Source organism: Microchirus variegatus, assembly GCF_963457635.1.
Source record: "Microchirus variegatus genome assembly, chromosome: 15".
Taxonomy (NCBI): Eukaryota; Metazoa; Chordata; class Actinopteri; order Pleuronectiformes; family Soleidae; genus Microchirus; species Microchirus variegatus.
Window position 1 is genome coordinate 26,196,952 of NC_139816.1, and position 17,320 is coordinate 26,214,271.

A 17,320-nucleotide genomic window follows, 5' to 3' on the forward strand; every position below is an offset into this window, starting at 1 on the left:
TCATCATCTGGCACAACATTAAAGCAAAAGACTGAGTGACTCAGGTGTAGTCAGCACTATTCCCATGGGAAGAGATGCAGTGTGGGTAATCATTTACAGCTGGTCCAGAGGGTGGGGTGGGCAGTGTGGCACCACTAAGAAAGTTCTGCCCACACACACACTTATGCTAGCAAATTTAGAAACACACACATCAAAGTGGAACTTTAAATGTAACACAGCAGACTACAGTTTATCATCTTTTCACTTTCCACCGGTATTTAAAAGTGATGGAGAACTGCCAACAGGTTAAGATGATTAAACACAGAACAGCTCACTGTTTGGTATTGTTAAATGTTACTGCGTGAGATAGTAAAGGCACCCAAGCGTAATCACAAGCACATGTCCAGTGAAGCTCTCTGTAGTGCTGCCAGATTTCTATGCAGTTTTAACACAATGAAACACATTTTGCACAAGGAAAAGTGAAAGGGAAAAGTCCAGATACCAAGAATTTAAAATAAGTAAGAAAATAACCTCTCTCTCACACACACATCCACATACTCTGGTCATTATGACTATACATATATATAAGTGTATCCATACCTATTTTTATTTATTAATTTCATAAACAGTCAAACATAACTTGTGAACTTTGGCCTCTGCTTTTACAACACTGTAAATGAAAAACCTTGCTGTTTGTTCTTATGGCCCAACTGCAGTACCTGCACAGCCACTTTGGGAATCACTGTCTTAACCCAAAGCCATCCCCAATCCACATCTTAAAGGGATAGTTCGGAATTTTGAACATAAGACCTATTTTCCAACTCAGCCGGTGTGATGGAGACGTCTGGAGACGTTTTCAAGAAATTTAATTCAGTTCTTCTAGTTGCCGAGTTCGCTGATGCTATGGCTAGCGCAAGTCAATGATACATGTTAGCATGGCATTAAAAACACTCATACCGACTCCACAGTGCACCCAAGGCAAATCGATTGTAACGGCAGACTATCGATGTACATATCTGTGTTGATAGAATAATATTTGAAACAAAACTAACGTCGCATCGCATGGATTTTTGAGGGACTACTTTCTCAGCACTATACTCCCGGCAGCGGAATCAGTCCGCCGCTGCCGGAAATATGATGCGCTGCTGCTGCTGCTGCTGAGACATAAATCCTTCAAATTGCAAGGTTGGTTTTATTTCAAACATTCTATCAACACAGATATGTACATTGATAGTTACAATCGATTTGCCTCGGGTGCACTGTGGAGTCGGTATGAGTGTTTTTAATGCCATGCTAGCAGGTACCATTGACTTGCACTAGCCATAGCATCAGCGAACTCGGCAACTAGAAGAACTGAATTAAATTTCTTGAAAACGTCTCCAGACGTCTCCATCACACCGACTGAGTTGGAAAATAGGTCTTATGTCCAAAATTCCGAACTATCACTTTAACCCTAAATTTAAACAGAGCCTCAGATATGAGGCATTGCTTCATTCTGGCTGGGCTTTGGTCCCATGAGGACTACTGGCTATGACATGTTCAGTTTTTATACCAAAAGGCTTTAAAGAGGTGATAAAAATTAGGATACACACACACAGACTTTGACTCACCCTATCTTTGTCATCCACCACGTCACACAGCATGTCATCCAGGTCCAAAATGCCTCCATCTCCATGTTCCAACCTGTGGACGTGGACCCAGTAGTTAAGGTCCTGAAAAGGGCAAAAAAAAAAAACAGAGTATTAGTTCATTGATGAAATAATCTTTATTTGCACTGATAAATCCTACATCGTGTTTCATGGCATGCCAGGCAAAAGGAATGAGCCGCTTGTGTCCTTGGGAATCAGCTGATCCAGTCACTATGTGGTTCAGGTAATGATCCAGTCAACTGGTGCACAGAGGCTCTGACATGGCTATGGATTTAAACATCATAACAGTTCTGAAATATTTTAATCCCCTGCTGGATGGTTTGCATATGGCTCAAGCCTTTGTTCACGTGGGAGTGAACAGAGGAAACAGATATGTCCAACTGAGTTTAATCAAGTCCAATTTCTCTCTTTGTACCACTGGAAAGAAGTAAAGCATAGATGTCAAATTAAACCAAACACAAGTAGATGTTTCTGACTTATGAGACTACATATTTGGAGGGAGGTACAGTTTCAGGAGAAAACACTTAAACGTGCAAAGCAGCTTCATGTATTAGGTGAATGTGGGGCATGTTGTAAATCCCCTATAACCAAATACTCCACTGCACATTTGATAGTCGCCAATAAATAGTCCCATTCTCTCATCCTCTCCCTTCATCCACGTCCATATCGGAAGAAATATAACAGTATGATGGCTGAGTCAGACAGCAGTGTAAAAAGAGTGGCCCTCCTTCTTCAGCACTTTCAACACAAGTAATACAGTGCAGTGTTTTTACCTTAACAAAAATCCATATAATTATTGTACCGTTAATATGATGAATGATTGCTCTATCGTTTCCACAACGTAAGCATTTTTCCTACTTTGGCTTTTTATTCAGCCTCTGGGTCCAAGTGTGCATGTGTGACACTTAATGGCATACAGTATGTAAACAAGGAGAACACCATGATCAGAGCCAACGAAACCAAAGCAGATACTCTCAGAAGAGGCGAAGAAACAAAAAAGAGAGTCTGTTTGAGCAAGAAACAAATAATAAATTACCGTGTTCACCTGGGTCTTACGTTCCCACTGATGTAGATCAGGTGAAAAACCCATTTAAATCTGGGATTAAACTGGTATTTTGACTGGGGTATTACTGTTACTTCATGTTTTTTCTTCCCTCCAAAATGAGCTGTCTTCAGGTCTGTGGCTAAATGCCTTCATGCACAGCTCTGTTGTACTGAACTCCATTGTGGTTCACCAGGCAAAATGGTCCAACTAATGAAGGGAATGACTTTGTGGTATTTTCCTTCCTTCTGAGGTTAGTAAGAGGGAAAAGATGGCAAGTTCATCAGGGACATTCTCATAAAACAGAGACACATGTGTTGTCTCAAAAAGACAAATGTACTGTTCTTAGTTATTTTAGCCAAATGGGAGACTAATACAACATTTAAGTCATGAGAGAAAGATATACTGTGTGTAGTCTGTAATGTGTTGTGTTGATATCTAGTTGTTTGATTGGGAAACAGAGCTTGAAAACAGTGCAACCTAAAAACAACACTGATATCACAACAATACTGGGTTCTGGGGGGGCTAGACGTAATTAGCAATTGTATTTAAAACAAGTTTACTGTGCCTAATATGTCTAGTATTCATGATTCAAAAAATTCATTCACAAATATGTTCTGTTTTTGTCTGGCCAAAGCAGTGCCGGTCCTTTAAACACGGGGAAGGCTTGCTGATTATGCAAATTAGCCGTGTGGAAGAGAAAGACATCAGCGAGACTTCGGACAGTTCAGCATGAGCAAGCAGAATTCAGTAGCTACGGAATGTCAAAGAGAAGTCAAACTAATTTGCCTCTGGGAAATAGATAATACACTTTGCATTCATTCTTATCCATTATAACCAGACAAAATGTCAATTATGTTATTTGTAATTTTGTATTTTAATGTTTTCAATATCTGCTTTCCAAATGGCACTGTGGAAAAAGCCCACACAAGCCCACATCTGACAGGGAAGATAGCCAATACTGCAGGCTGTGGTGATGAAACAGTATTGCACAACAAATGGGAGATGGGACCCAACGATTATTAATGGGTATTTTGCACACTGCTTACAACCACTGTGCGAAATACAGGGGGGTCTGGGGGGGCTAGATCCCCTGATTAACACTCGAGACCCCCTGAAGGCCTCAAAGGCAAAATTTAAGGGGGGTCTAAACTAGGGCTGGATGATTAATTGAATTGTATTCAGGATTTCGATTTTGGCTTCTCACGATCATAAAAACATTCTAATTGAAGAGAAACGATTAATGCGCCGCACAGTGCGGCGTGTATGTAAATTCATATGCTAGAAAAACACCTTCAATGCACCTGTGTTACGTGCAGCTGCAGCAAGCGTGTGACGTTTGGATCAATATGAGGAGCGAGCGATTGAAAACATGGCAGAAAGGCAGCCTTTGATTAAGAAGAAAGGTAGGACAATATCAGTTACCTGGAAACCCTTTGGCTTCAATTTGACGGACATTGAGCAAAAGTAAATTGTAAAAAGTTTCCTGCGCTGTCGTGTCTGCTCCTCAAGGCAACACCAACTTATTCAATCACTTCAGTCATAAAGTGGTCTATGACCAGGCGATAAAGTTTGTCAGTGCCACTGCAACACAGTCCTCTATTAAGGACACTCTTTACAATGGCGTCCCATATCCCACCACGTCCCACAGACATCAAGAGATAACGGGGGCTATTAGTGTGTTTTGCATGTTGTACATTTTTGCAAGTTGTGCAGCAGTGCAAGTAGATTGGTTATTGTTTGTTTTTATTGCTATCATTATTTTAATTTACTTTAATTATTTTTTTGCTTGTTACTAAAGTAATTCTGGCTGTTCTTTTAAATGATATTTAAAGTTGAGTTTTGGTTTTTGTAATTTTGTATTTTTAATGTTTTAATGAATTGCTTTCCAAATGGCGCTGTGGAAAAGGCCCACACAAGCCCACATCTGACAGGGAAAATTGCTAATACTGCAGCGTGGCACCTGGGGTGGTGAAACAGTATTGCACAACAAATGGGAGATGGGACCCCCCGATTATTAATCGGTATTTCGCACACTGCTTACAACCCAAATGAAGACAGACACGGCATAAATGTAAATGTATGTCTTTGAAAGCTATCGCAAACTACAATCTGACCTTCTGTGTTAAATGGGAGGGGGGAAATCTTCAACTTGCCTGTTTAGCATCTTTAGGGAGACTTGTTTCCCAGATGATTACAAGAAACAAATGTAATTCCAAGAGAAGAAGCTTAACCACAAAACTTAATCCCAGAAACACACTTGTTATGGAAGGACAGTATTTGATTTTAGAAAAAAAATACTGTTTAGACTTTGTCAAAAGTACGTCTAAGCCTTACATCAGTGGTACTTTGCCTCTGCTTCCCGCAAACCAATAGCAATATTCGAGAATTCCCACTTTAAAGAGTATTAGCGGAGAATTCCGTTCTGACTGTGAATGGTGTGTGTGTTTTGGGGATCACATCTGTATACTTGATTGTAACTCCTCAAGTCTTACCTGATGTACGCACACACACACACACATACGTTTCCCAGGTATTTGAAAGTGTAAATAAGACCTCCTAGGGAGATGTTGCTGCTGGTCATGTTACAGTATTAGTAGAATCATTCATCTTTGTCTCCAATCCTGAAGACGTGTGCTACAGGTGTTAACACAAGGACTCTCTTAAACAATTATGTTGAAGGACGTTATCTGATCTGGTTCATTTAAATGCTGTTGATAAATAAATCCAGTTATAAAAGACTACTTTCTGACTTTTATATTGCCCTTCTGTTATACACTACAACTATAGATTTTAGCCAGTCTGCTCATGCACAATCAAGTCATGTACCTGGTATAGCATGGTTTAAAAAAACAAGGCTTTCCATTGCATGATAATGTCTTGCTATTCATATCATTTGCTGTCTATAATTAGAGCGCAAGCATGCACACTATTATTTCATTGACAAAGGGACAAACACCACAGGAACTAAAGAGATCAGTCAAGAATGTCATTTGCAGCTTTGATGAACAGTGTGAACTATGAATGTCTGGGGTTGGGTGAAAAGTAAAGTATGAGAACATGCACAGTATCCGTCCGCATCACAGCAACTCATCTTGCAAACAGGAAGGTTTATGAGAAAAAAAACAGTAGAAACTACTCTAACCTGTGAAGGATCAACACTCTAACGTTACATCAGCATCTTGTGAAGTACAAGTTCTCTTCCATGTGCTTAAGGATAAGTTTCATTCTCAAGTCAGGGAAGATTTGTCAAGAAGGTGGAACAATGAACTCCAGAACAACAGCAACTGAGGCCAACATTTTATTGTGGAACTACAAACAATATACAGTCATCTGACTGTCTGACTATGAGATTTATGAGATTCCAGCTGAGACAATATAAAATAAAATATGATACTTGATGTAACTTTATCACTAAGCATTAAGACAACTAAGACATCTCAAGTCTCCCATCAGAGCAAACAGCACATACCGTAAATTATGTTAGTTCTTATTATGGAGCTTCACCAAACACAACAACAGTGCACAAGCCTACAACATGATAAAAGTGAAGCAGAAGTAGAACAGTTACCCTCGAATAACCTATACACATGACATCTAGGGCTGAGCAATGAAGCCAATCATCATAATAAAAACTGTTCAGAAACAGTCAATATCAATAACAAACATGATCAGATGACTGAAAATTCAAGGTTATATTTTGCACCTCACTTAGGGTTGAAGAAACCAGTTAAATGTGGTTTTGGAGTATTTGTATTTGCATAGTGTATGAACATTATATCAATATTGAACCTTTGTGATATTGACAGTAAATGTAGCCAGTGCATTTAAAATATTGAATAACTTTGGTGAAGTTAACTCAACATCACCCCTGCTTTGTTGACACTAGTAAGGTCTGCAGGTTCAAAGATAAACAGTAAATATAAGCAAATACACAGGGTGTGCCAGTGAGTATTGTCCACTGGTCTTTTGGCTCCTGCCCCAATGACCTGTTTAGTTAAGTAGTGTGTGAGCTTTAGTCATTCATTCATACACCAAAGGAGTGACATGACATACCAGCACCCAGGTCTGATCAGGTAACTGCTTTATCAGATTCAGTGCAGAGGGTGAGAGGAAAATAGACGAGTAATTGTTCTGTGTGTCACACATGCACACTTGTGACATGAGCCCAGACAATGACTGTCTTCACATCATTATCTCAGTCTTTGTATCTATGTGGGTTGTCAATTTCTGACAAAAGGACCACACAAAGACTAGGGCCCTGAAGGCAAATGGAAGTGTGAGAGGGAAAGAGAGAACATGTGCAACTGCAGCATTAGCTCCTGCAAGTGTTGCTGGGCTAATGAGTGCGGCCAAATGTGGCCAAACAGAGGACCTTGTGGCGCAACGGTAGCGCGTCTGACTCCAGATCAGAAGGTTGCGTGTTCAAATCACGTCAGGGTCAATTGATTTTGACGACTGTTAAATCTCGCCGTGGCTATTCAGTCACTTCCAGCTTCACATTCAGTGTAAGCTACACATATAAAGAGTGAGTAAGTAGCATTTGACTCACAAATTAACAAAAGCCTGAAACTCCTGTCATAGTTGTGGGTTTTAGTGAAGAGAACTCTCAAACGTATTTGTCATGAGTTAGCCTTGGAGAATGTCAAGTATTTGACATGATTCAATGGAGAGATTTCACAAAGTAAACTATAAGCAGAAACAATTTCAAGCCCTCATGAAATGTGTCCTTGTCTCTTATCTGAGTAAAATGATATCAACAAGCTCTGCTGTGTAAACTAAATAAAAGGAATAAGGAAGTATGCACAGCACCACTAAATTGTGATTTATCAGTGCAGTTAGAGGACGAAATGCATGTCTGTGAAGACTGCAGGTTTTCTGCATACTTTAATACCTGTGCTTTACTTCAATAGTGTGTATTATGAGGGGTGAAACAAACCTACAGAGACTCCAAACATTACATGCAGCAAAGCCAAGCAGCAGTGTCAATGAATCTGTATACTGTGTTACATTGTGCAGTGATGGCTGCTGTGTTATGGATCAAACATCAAACTCTGTGTCAAACTCAAGTCGAGGATCTTCATCGGTGACAAGAACTGGGTCAGAGATGACAGCACTAGCTTTTACCACGCAAGCAGTTACAGGCTCCAAGATCCAAAAAAGCAAAAAAAAAGGTGTGTCACGCCAGGAGTGAAACTGATTTTATTCATAGTTCATACCTCACTGCTCCTGAATCTGATTTAATTCACTTGACTTTTCAAAGATGTATCCTGATTCTCACAAAATGCCCTTCAGCTCTCCCCTTGACCAATAATGAATAAGCAGTATAGATAATGAATGGATGACAAATGAACCGAGATGAATTAAAGTATATATATATATATATATATATATATATATATATATATATATATATATATGTGTGTGTGTCTGTGTGTGTTATTGTGGCTTTGATTAGGTTGTTTATCTCAAGTAAAAAAAGATGATCCAGAGAATAGTGCTAAAATAAGCAGATAAATACCATAAAGTCATTTAAAGAGGACTGCCAAGTCTCCAGACTTTCACTGTCTCAACAAAGAACTTGTATATCACCATTAGCCTATGACCTCTGACCTCTGAGAGTACAGACCACCCCACAACTCATCAGCTCAACACACAAGTTCAACGTCCCAAACTCCCGTTTGTTGAGATTTCAATCCGCAGCTGTGATTTATAGTGTGTTTCTTCCTCTGTGAGTCATTAACACAAGTCGCAGCTGCTTTACACACACAAGCAAACACACTCGCTCACGGACAAACAAATACATTACTACTTAGCTTCTTATCTTTACCAAAGTGTGATCAGGCAAAAGTAAAAGAAAAGGCAAAACAGATGACAGCGGCAGGCTTCTGCCTCTGTAAGGTCACAGTGAATGTGGCTTACATTTACTTTTTCAACATTACTATCACTGGCATATTATCAATCAGCATAATTGAAGGAGGACTGAATGGTACACACACACACACACACACACACGTACACAAAAACACACACACAAGATACTGGATGATGACACAGTTGAAGAATATGCTTTACTCAAAGGCAGATAAAAGCCATCATGCTAATGACCAGCAATTGTTAATGACTCATTTAAAAACAGAATGATTATGGTTCATATTTGTAAGGCCACAATTGTGAGACATCTCATCGTCAGACATCTACATACAAAATGAAAGTAAATCTGTTCCAATGACATGCCTGCGTCATATAGTCAGAAGAACTCCACTTAATTCACAAAGACCTAATTACTGTTTGTTAATAAAAGCCACACTGTTTGAACCTGTTTGGTTCATAGATACGAACACGGTGTTGGAATCCTGCTTTGACCTTTGATTATGATCTTGATCCCAACACACCTATCACCAACACTTTGCAAAACACAAGTTTCCTGGTTGACATCAGACATGTGGGTTGGGGAAACCTGTGGGACAGAGCAGTTGATTTTCCAGTTTAGCTCTTGCTAAATATACTGAATGTCTTCAGGGTAAAACAACAGTTTCTGAGTAGAATGTCACAGCTGTGGACAAACTCTCTTGCTCTCTCTGTATTGATGACCACAATCTGCAGACTACAATACTATCCAGAAATATGACACCTTCCTAACTCTGAACACGAGTCCTCCTGCTTATTAGACATTCATATAGGGAGCACATCTGTGGTATAAGCGCATGATGCTGATACTGTGCTGGAGAATAAAAACCATCATTCAGGACTTTCCACCTTGTGCACTACAACACTTGGATGGTACTAGTGCCAGAGTCTGTCAAACACATAGCCAGTCCTGCAGCATCTTGACCTTGGGATCCATCAAACATCTGCCACACTTACACACACTCTGATCCAGTGCAGTGTCAACTGTTTTTTATCTGGAGTGCTTGGAGAAAAGCAGAGAGCTAGGCTGGGAAAATATTATGTCCAACTGGCACTATACCTTAAGTGAAAAGCACAGCTATTGTTTACACACGACATCTGATTGTCCACATTTCAGGGCCGAGCTGTGGATACTTGGATAAACCACTGAGATCATCTTCCCACTGTGTGATCTACTCAAGAAGGGGATTTGTAGTCCCTGAACCATGTTTCTCCAGGACTGCAACTCCTCTTGAAAAATACAATGTGGAAATCTTAGCATCTGGACTGGCAGGTTGCAATCTGTGTGTGAGAGAGCGTGTGTGTCCACACAGGCCAGACATGCTGCCTCATGACTCAGCGTGAGCTGGTACTCCTGCTGTGATGAAGGTTTCACAGGCAAATTAAAACAGACATTATCACACGAGGATCTCATTGAGGGCTTTTCATAATGATACATCATTAAGCCAATTAAAGAGCAAAACTTAAAACAGGACATGCCAGTGAATAAGAGGCATGACAGATGTAGAAAAACAGGAGAGTGTGGTGTTGCATGAAATGATATAGTATTTAAAGTGAGTTTATATGTTCATTTATGGCCATAAAATCAGCCTTGTGAGATGACAGAAGCCATTTACATGCATTGATTAACAAATGGTAACAATGTGAGTGACTGCAGTGATGCTGCTGACTGGCAGCAAAATCAATTAATGAGAAGTAGAAAATGAGCGGCAGACAATTGCTTTTAAGCTAACTAATAGCGCATTGGCTTGCATCCCAAATCATGTTTTGGAAAAATATCCCAGTTGAGTATGATTAAGTCTTAATCAGTGGACACAAATGTTACGTAAATGCTACATTGAAGTGTCTGGAACTAACAGGAGACATTTCCCTTATTGATCCTAACCTCTGGCCTCCTGTGGACAGAAGAAAGCAAAAGCACATTTTCCTTGTGGGCCATTAATGAAGACTTGAGCTGTCAGTTTCAAAAACACTTATGTTCAGAAATCCACTGACAGAGGGTGAGAGTGTCATGTTACTGAAAGGGCATTTTAGTCTCAGTCCCAGTCAGGCCATCTGCTCAGTATTTTACTGGGGAGAGGAAATGTCAGATTTGGTGCAGATGTGCTGTGTCTTCATCATATGGACATAGACTGTCAGGAAAGAACAGGTGACAGACTTTTAAAGGGCATTTTAAATAATTTAAAAAATTGTTCATCATCAGTGTGTCATTTCCTCTGTTGCTGTTATTTTTCGACAAATGCAAAAGATTGTCTGCCACAAATCACATATCTGTCGAACAGTTAGTTCACTTTTAAACTTGGCAGGTAACAGCACTAGTGTGTGCAATGCTGACATATCTTTGGGGATATGAAATGCAAGAGATATCAAATCAACAGGCCCATAATGAACAGGTACTGCACTGCACTAATTAAAAGAGAGGGCAATGAAAAAAACAGAGAACACACTAATAAATCATGACAAAACTAAAAAGAAAGTACTGTACCACAGAAAATGCATTTTATTCTGCCAGTTGCTACTGGAACACTGTCCAAATTGGCACTGAAAGTCAGTATAATCTGTGCATGTTAAGGCCTGCTGGTTTAGTTTAACTGTTTGAGCACTGCAAGACTTTTTGTCTGCTTGTAGAGGCAGCAGTCAGCACAATTTCGGCACACTTTTGTTTGTTATTACATAAGCACAGAGGTTATGCTTTCCAGATGGGACCTCTAAATGAGCCAAAAGAAGCACAGCGCACAGTGGGAATCACCACAGACAACAGACAACCCACAGTGGAGATGTCACGACGCACGCAGCTCTTTCACAGACTGCAGATGTGAAACACAGAGAGGTCACAGTGTTTTTCTAGAATTTGTGCATGAGAAGGAGGGATCTATCATGCTCTGTTTAAAGACAAACAAAGAATGTTGTTTGTTCACATTGAGAAATATTATAACTACAGTGGTACAACATCTAAAGCAATTGGAATAGACACAATTAGCCATGACATGCAAAGTTGACAGGCAGGCATTAGGTAGAAAATATAAGAAGAAAGCTGGATTTTGAGGAAAAAAGAGATCACGCGAACAATTCACAAATCATGACATAATATCACCACAATATAATGTCTACTGAACTTACAATAGATGGAGTCATGATACTCTAACCCAGCCATTCTCAACCTTGGGGTCCCGACCCCAATTGGGGTCGCGAGATGATTTCTGGGGGTCGCCAAATCATTTTGGAAAAAAAAAAAAAAAATGTATATTTCTTTTTTAAATCAAAATTAATGTAGCGTCCGATCAGACGTTAGAATGACGACGAGCGGTTGGGCCGAAAAAGTATAAAGGATACACCAGCTTTTCACCACCTGACCGCACTTTACAGACTGCTTTCCCGGCATGCACACTTAACCCTATCCTACCCCCCTTATGTTTAGGATGGGGGTGAGGGGCACAACACAAGCGCTACACAAATGAAGACGGCATCTCACGCAGTCAAGATCCTTCACTCTGGTGGACACCTAACGAGTGCAGGTTCAAAAACCTGAGCCGTCTGGAGACACATCCGTGCCAGCGGAGAGTTTTTCGGGTTTTTTTGCCCCTCATTTTTATTAGCGCTGCTTTGATGGTCAATATTGGACAGTACAGCCATGTTTTTGAGCTTAAAATGAATGAGTACAGCGTAGAATAGTTTCCACCCCCGCGAAAAAATATTTAAAAAAATAGACAAAATGTGGGGGGTCGCGGACAGCCGTGCATGTTAAATTGGGGGTCGCGACTCAAAAAGGTTGAGAACCACTGCTCTAACCGACTCATTTCAGTCAGAAATTAAGCCATACTGCAAACAGCATAACACAGTCTATTTAATAAGTTCAGGCACATATTACACGTTACATCTATTTTATTGTCTTCTAACTGACATGTGACTGTTAAGTGGCCATCCCGGGAGTATATTTTTGGCTGATAATTTGGTGATTTCATAGTCCTCTGAGGTTGTAATATGTTTGTCAAGTAATCTGAAAGTATAATAAGTTCCATTTCACTACCTGATTAACATAAATGTGAAGTTTCATGAAAAACATTTCAAATCGTTTTCAAGTTCTGCACTGAAAATAATACTGATGAAATATGAAGAGACCATCAGACTAAGGCAAACTGATGCTGATCACAACATTCTCCCTTTTCATAAGCATGCAATAAAAAACAATGTGTGAACAAAGGCATGGCTCAGACATGAACTGAACTAAATCTAATTTTCTAAATTCTGAGGGAAAAAAAACTGGGTAGATGTATCATGTAATATGATCTAAGAGAACATGTTAAATCTCGAAACTCTAATGTGTGCAACCCCTTGTTAGGAGAGTGCTGGTCATGGTTTTTGAAGAAGCAGCAGCATGTGATATGACCATGAAATCCTCTCTCACACACACGTGTGTGAGTGTGTGTGTGGAAGATGAACATATGCTTAGCAGATCTCTAGAGTGTCAGGGCCAGCAGAAGGGAGTGGCCACTTATTGGCCTCACATGTTGAGACAGCGCTTCACTCTCCCCACATCTGTACCATAACTGCAGGGCACAGAACTGGCTCATGTACAGTAAGAAGTTCTCCAATGCCACTTAAAAAACACAGCTGGGACACCATATGGAGGAAAGGGAAACCTTTACCTTTCAACCACAAGTGAACATAATTTGTGTGCTCTAAATTTCATGACACTGATGCAGAACAGCCAGAGAAATCCAGTATACTCTAGAAGCAAAGGCTCAACATGTGGGGACAATAACCAGAAAGTGTGGTTAACATTTATCAGTCCACCCACTGACCAACTTCTTAAAATACAAATTTAACACATGTATCCAGGTAAGTAATATTATTATTTGTGCTTTATGAGCTTTCCATCAAACATATACTATATATACTGTGCGGCAATATCACAGACCAGAGGAAAACCTTCAACTAGGTGGCTTATGCAGCTGAAGGGGGTCGAAAAAAAAAACTAAAATACACACAAGAAAAGAGACAACATGACTTAATGTCAGCGGAATCCCTTGTAACACCTTGCAAACACGCAAAGTTTGTTTGACCACAATAACTGACTATTAAAATGAACACCTGCCACTTTAAAGTCCAACACTTTTCCACATACACAATAGGCCTTTAAAAATGTATGACCCTGGTGTGATTTGAACATGCAACCTTCTGATGTGGAGCCAGAAGGGCTACCATTCCAAACAAGGTCCTAGACAAGGTAACAAACTCAAAATACAAAACAGGAGAAACATTCACACAGTTGTGCATAGTTTTGATCATGACAATGATGGTGAACTTGACATTGAAAGATTTGTATGAGCTTTGGATGGTGTCACAGGCATTAAGCCTGTATTTATGTGGGTCTAATGTGGAAAAACTACAATGGCACATCTTTCCTTTATTTGTATTTAGTGTATCCTACACTAGAAGACATGAACAAGGACTCAACCACAGCCATGTTCTTAGATCTTAACGATGACCTGCAAAAGGCAGTGCTGTGAAAATGTGTACAGTAAAAGCCACAGCTGAAAGCAGTTTCATTCTCAAAAAGGTACAAGTTACTTTACAGCCATCTGAGACAACAGTCAGGAAAGAAGTGCCTGATGTTAAAACTGATCATCTAAACAAAACAACTGGATCAATGATCATAAAGAGATATAATTTTTGCCAATACACATTTTTCAGTCATGTCATTTGAAAACAGCACAAATTAAGGTATTTCAACATATTAAGTGCACTTTTTTGAAAACGTTTTACAAATAACAGGAAATCCAAAACCAAATATTTTTTTCAGGAAAAAGACGGCGAGAACGGAACAAGGAAAGAGCAAGAAGAGAGTGCTGGTGAAAAACAGTTTCCAAAGAGTCACTGGGGCAAAGATCCAAAATCCACATACACCGACATCTGAAACTTTAAGCTACAGTAAAATGATGGACTCAGAGATGCATGAGATGTAAACAAAGGGAGTGAAAGCTGTCTAAAGAGAAAGAGAAAAAGCAGAAAAAAGCCCAGATGTGTGCCTGTATTTGTAAGAAGCTGGGCCCAGTTTATTCTGCTGCAGTGTTAATGCTTTGCTGATCCTCACACTAAGCTCTGCTCTCTAACATATCCTTTATCTTGTAATAAAAAAGAAAGTGAGTGCCTGGGCAATTGAGCTAGCAAAGTAAAGTGAAAGAAGAAGAATCACATGTGTGGGGTCTATTCGATTTCGATATAAGCATGGAAAAGCTTCCTCAATTTACAGTAAAATGGAGAATCTGGGTCTTTGATTTTACATGTGTGATTTTACGAATGCTGGAGAAAGAGAAATCAAGCAACCAATAAAGGCCAATATATCAAGAGAGGTATGGCATAGTCAGAATTATACTTTTGGGTGAAGAAAAGTGGCAATGTCCCAAAGCTGCACACTTTACTGCAATGGCAGAATGCATTGCTGGATTAGACTGCATAACCTATGTGAGCCTGATAAACTGCTTATTTTCAATAGAGTTAGTTAGAAATAATTGAATGACGTCTGCCTTTGTATTAATTTTGTTTATTGTGTGTATGTACTGTATGCCGCCCTATATACGTCATATAGCCACTACAAAATAGTCAGGATTGTCCCTGTTGAACTGCTGGAGAATTATTTCAAGAGAAAAAATTATGTTTAATGTAAGTCCAGCTTTATGTATAGAATGAGAACCAGGATACATCCCACACTTGTCAGCGTGCACAGTGAACAGGTACTCGCACATTAGCACTGCACATCCCCACTGAAGAGATGGAGGAGTTTACTTCATGCCTGGTGAAATACTCATTGACCCTGCACAGGAAACAGGCAATACATGGGAAATGAGTTTGAGCCTGCAGAGAAGCAACATCAGTGGGAGGGAAAGAAAGTGAGGTGGAAGAGAAAGATGGGGCAGGAAAGGAGAAGGACACTGAAGAGTGAAAGTAAGAATGTGAGCGAAAGGAAGAAGACCAAGGACAAAGGATGTGTTTAATAGGTTAAATGGGCAGAATTAACAAAGGGAGGAAAAGAGAGTAAGAACAGCCAATTACCTCAGATCCCACTGGGGTCATATCTGACTGTACGTGTCTAGACTATTAAAAACAGCAATGGAAAAGCCAAACACAGGTTAAAAGAAACCACAAAACTATCAGTAAACAGCACATGTTTACCTTCAGTGCATTAAACCCTACGTGACTAAAAATAATTTGCTTGTGATTCAATCTGGAAATCCTTCTGAACATGAACCTCTACTGTGAGGAACTAACCTAATCTATGTCAAGCTGTGCAGGGTAAACACTGCATTTGTCTTGATGAGTGATATCTTCAGTAAATGCAACGCTGTTAGCAGTTATACAAACACTTTCACTTACCGATGAATAATAGAATGTAATCAAAGTCTGACCAAGGGGAGTGTGTCCCTAGATTTGGTTTATGTCTCCCGACCACAACAACAAACTCAAACAGGCAAATTAATGGCCCTTAGTTAAAGTTCACTCACAGTCATGAACTGTCTGATGTAAACCTCAGAGAATAAACAATTTCAGAAGAAAAAAGTGTTGATATGCCAAGATTTGGTTATGCATCAACACTACATCTAACTTCAGAGGAGTTCAAAGGGATAGAGAAATCCCTTTCAAAAATGAAAGAGTTTTATATTCACTAAGCTCCTTTCTGCTGTCCCATAATTACCTCATTCTCTTTTCTTTGTACTTTTCCTCTATAACGGGTGTGCTGATGCAACTCTCATCTGTCAAAACCTCAATTATCAAGCTCTTATGAGCCAGGTGAATCCCCCACTGTTTGTTGTAAAATCTGAAAGTCAGCCAATGACATGTCATGCTAAAAATGTTATCAAGATGAATTGATCCAGGCCAGGATTGTCACCAGGAAGTTTGGTACGATGATGATGATGATGATAATGATGATGATGATGATGATGATTCTCTGGGTTTTTAAGTTTTTAACTGAAAATATGTACCTATTTAAATAGAGTTTCTCCTCCCGCAATCATGGTAAAACTATCATTTTCAGCCTAACTAGTCGTCTGAAGTTCATGATAAATCACTCACCCCAAGTAACATGAACTATTAAATTCAATGCCTTTTTAAGTTAGCCTCAGTTCGGGTCATTGGGAAATTTTGCTTATAATGAAGTTGAGACTTGTGGGGATTATTTCCAAATGAATTCTATCTGCTTCTGTGTCATGGTGTTTCCTCAAATCACACATGGACCACTTAGCAACTCAAACACTTTTTCTATTCACCGTCTTGAAGGTTGGCAGCATAAACCGCATTCAAAGCCAGTGGCTGACAAAGACACCTGGCTCACACATACAGTACTGTCAGGGTGTAAGTGTGAGTGAGCAGACGTGTTCGTTGCTGAAGAAGACTTCCTGCATTAATGTCATGACTAATCGATGTGGTTAGAAATAAATGCTGGAATACAGCACTGACTGAGGGACAGAGATGCCCAATTTCCCCTCCAAAAACTACTATTCATATGTGTCTAGCATGCAGCTCTATGCAGGGTAAAATGTATGTGTGCGTGCATCTATCTTATGTGCATACTGTACACGTGCATTCTCCTTGTGTTTCAACAGTGTAATGTTCTTATTTTCCCACGATGCTATTCTTTTCCAAAGATAACAACATTATATTTAACTCTTGGGGAACCACCCACAACTAGTTACGTGCCTGGGAAGACAGAGACAATACACTTCAAAATGTGCACCTTGTA

The 17,320-nt window shown here is 39.7% G+C and overlaps 1 protein-coding gene across 1 annotated transcript in view; it reads right to left on the bottom strand.

Moving 5' to 3' along the window:
• Positions 1–17,320, bottom strand: part of LOC310937743 (partitioning defective 3 homolog) — a gene marked incomplete at both ends in the record, with an annotated part of 330,453 nt that overhangs the window by 292,096 nt on the left and 21,037 nt on the right. Inside the window, one exon of the mRNA XM_083902083.1 lies at positions 1,590–1,691. Within this exon, the coding sequence (XP_083758209.1) occupies positions 1,590–1,691 (102 nt within the window). The remainder of the gene's footprint in view (positions 1–1,589; positions 1,692–17,320) is intronic.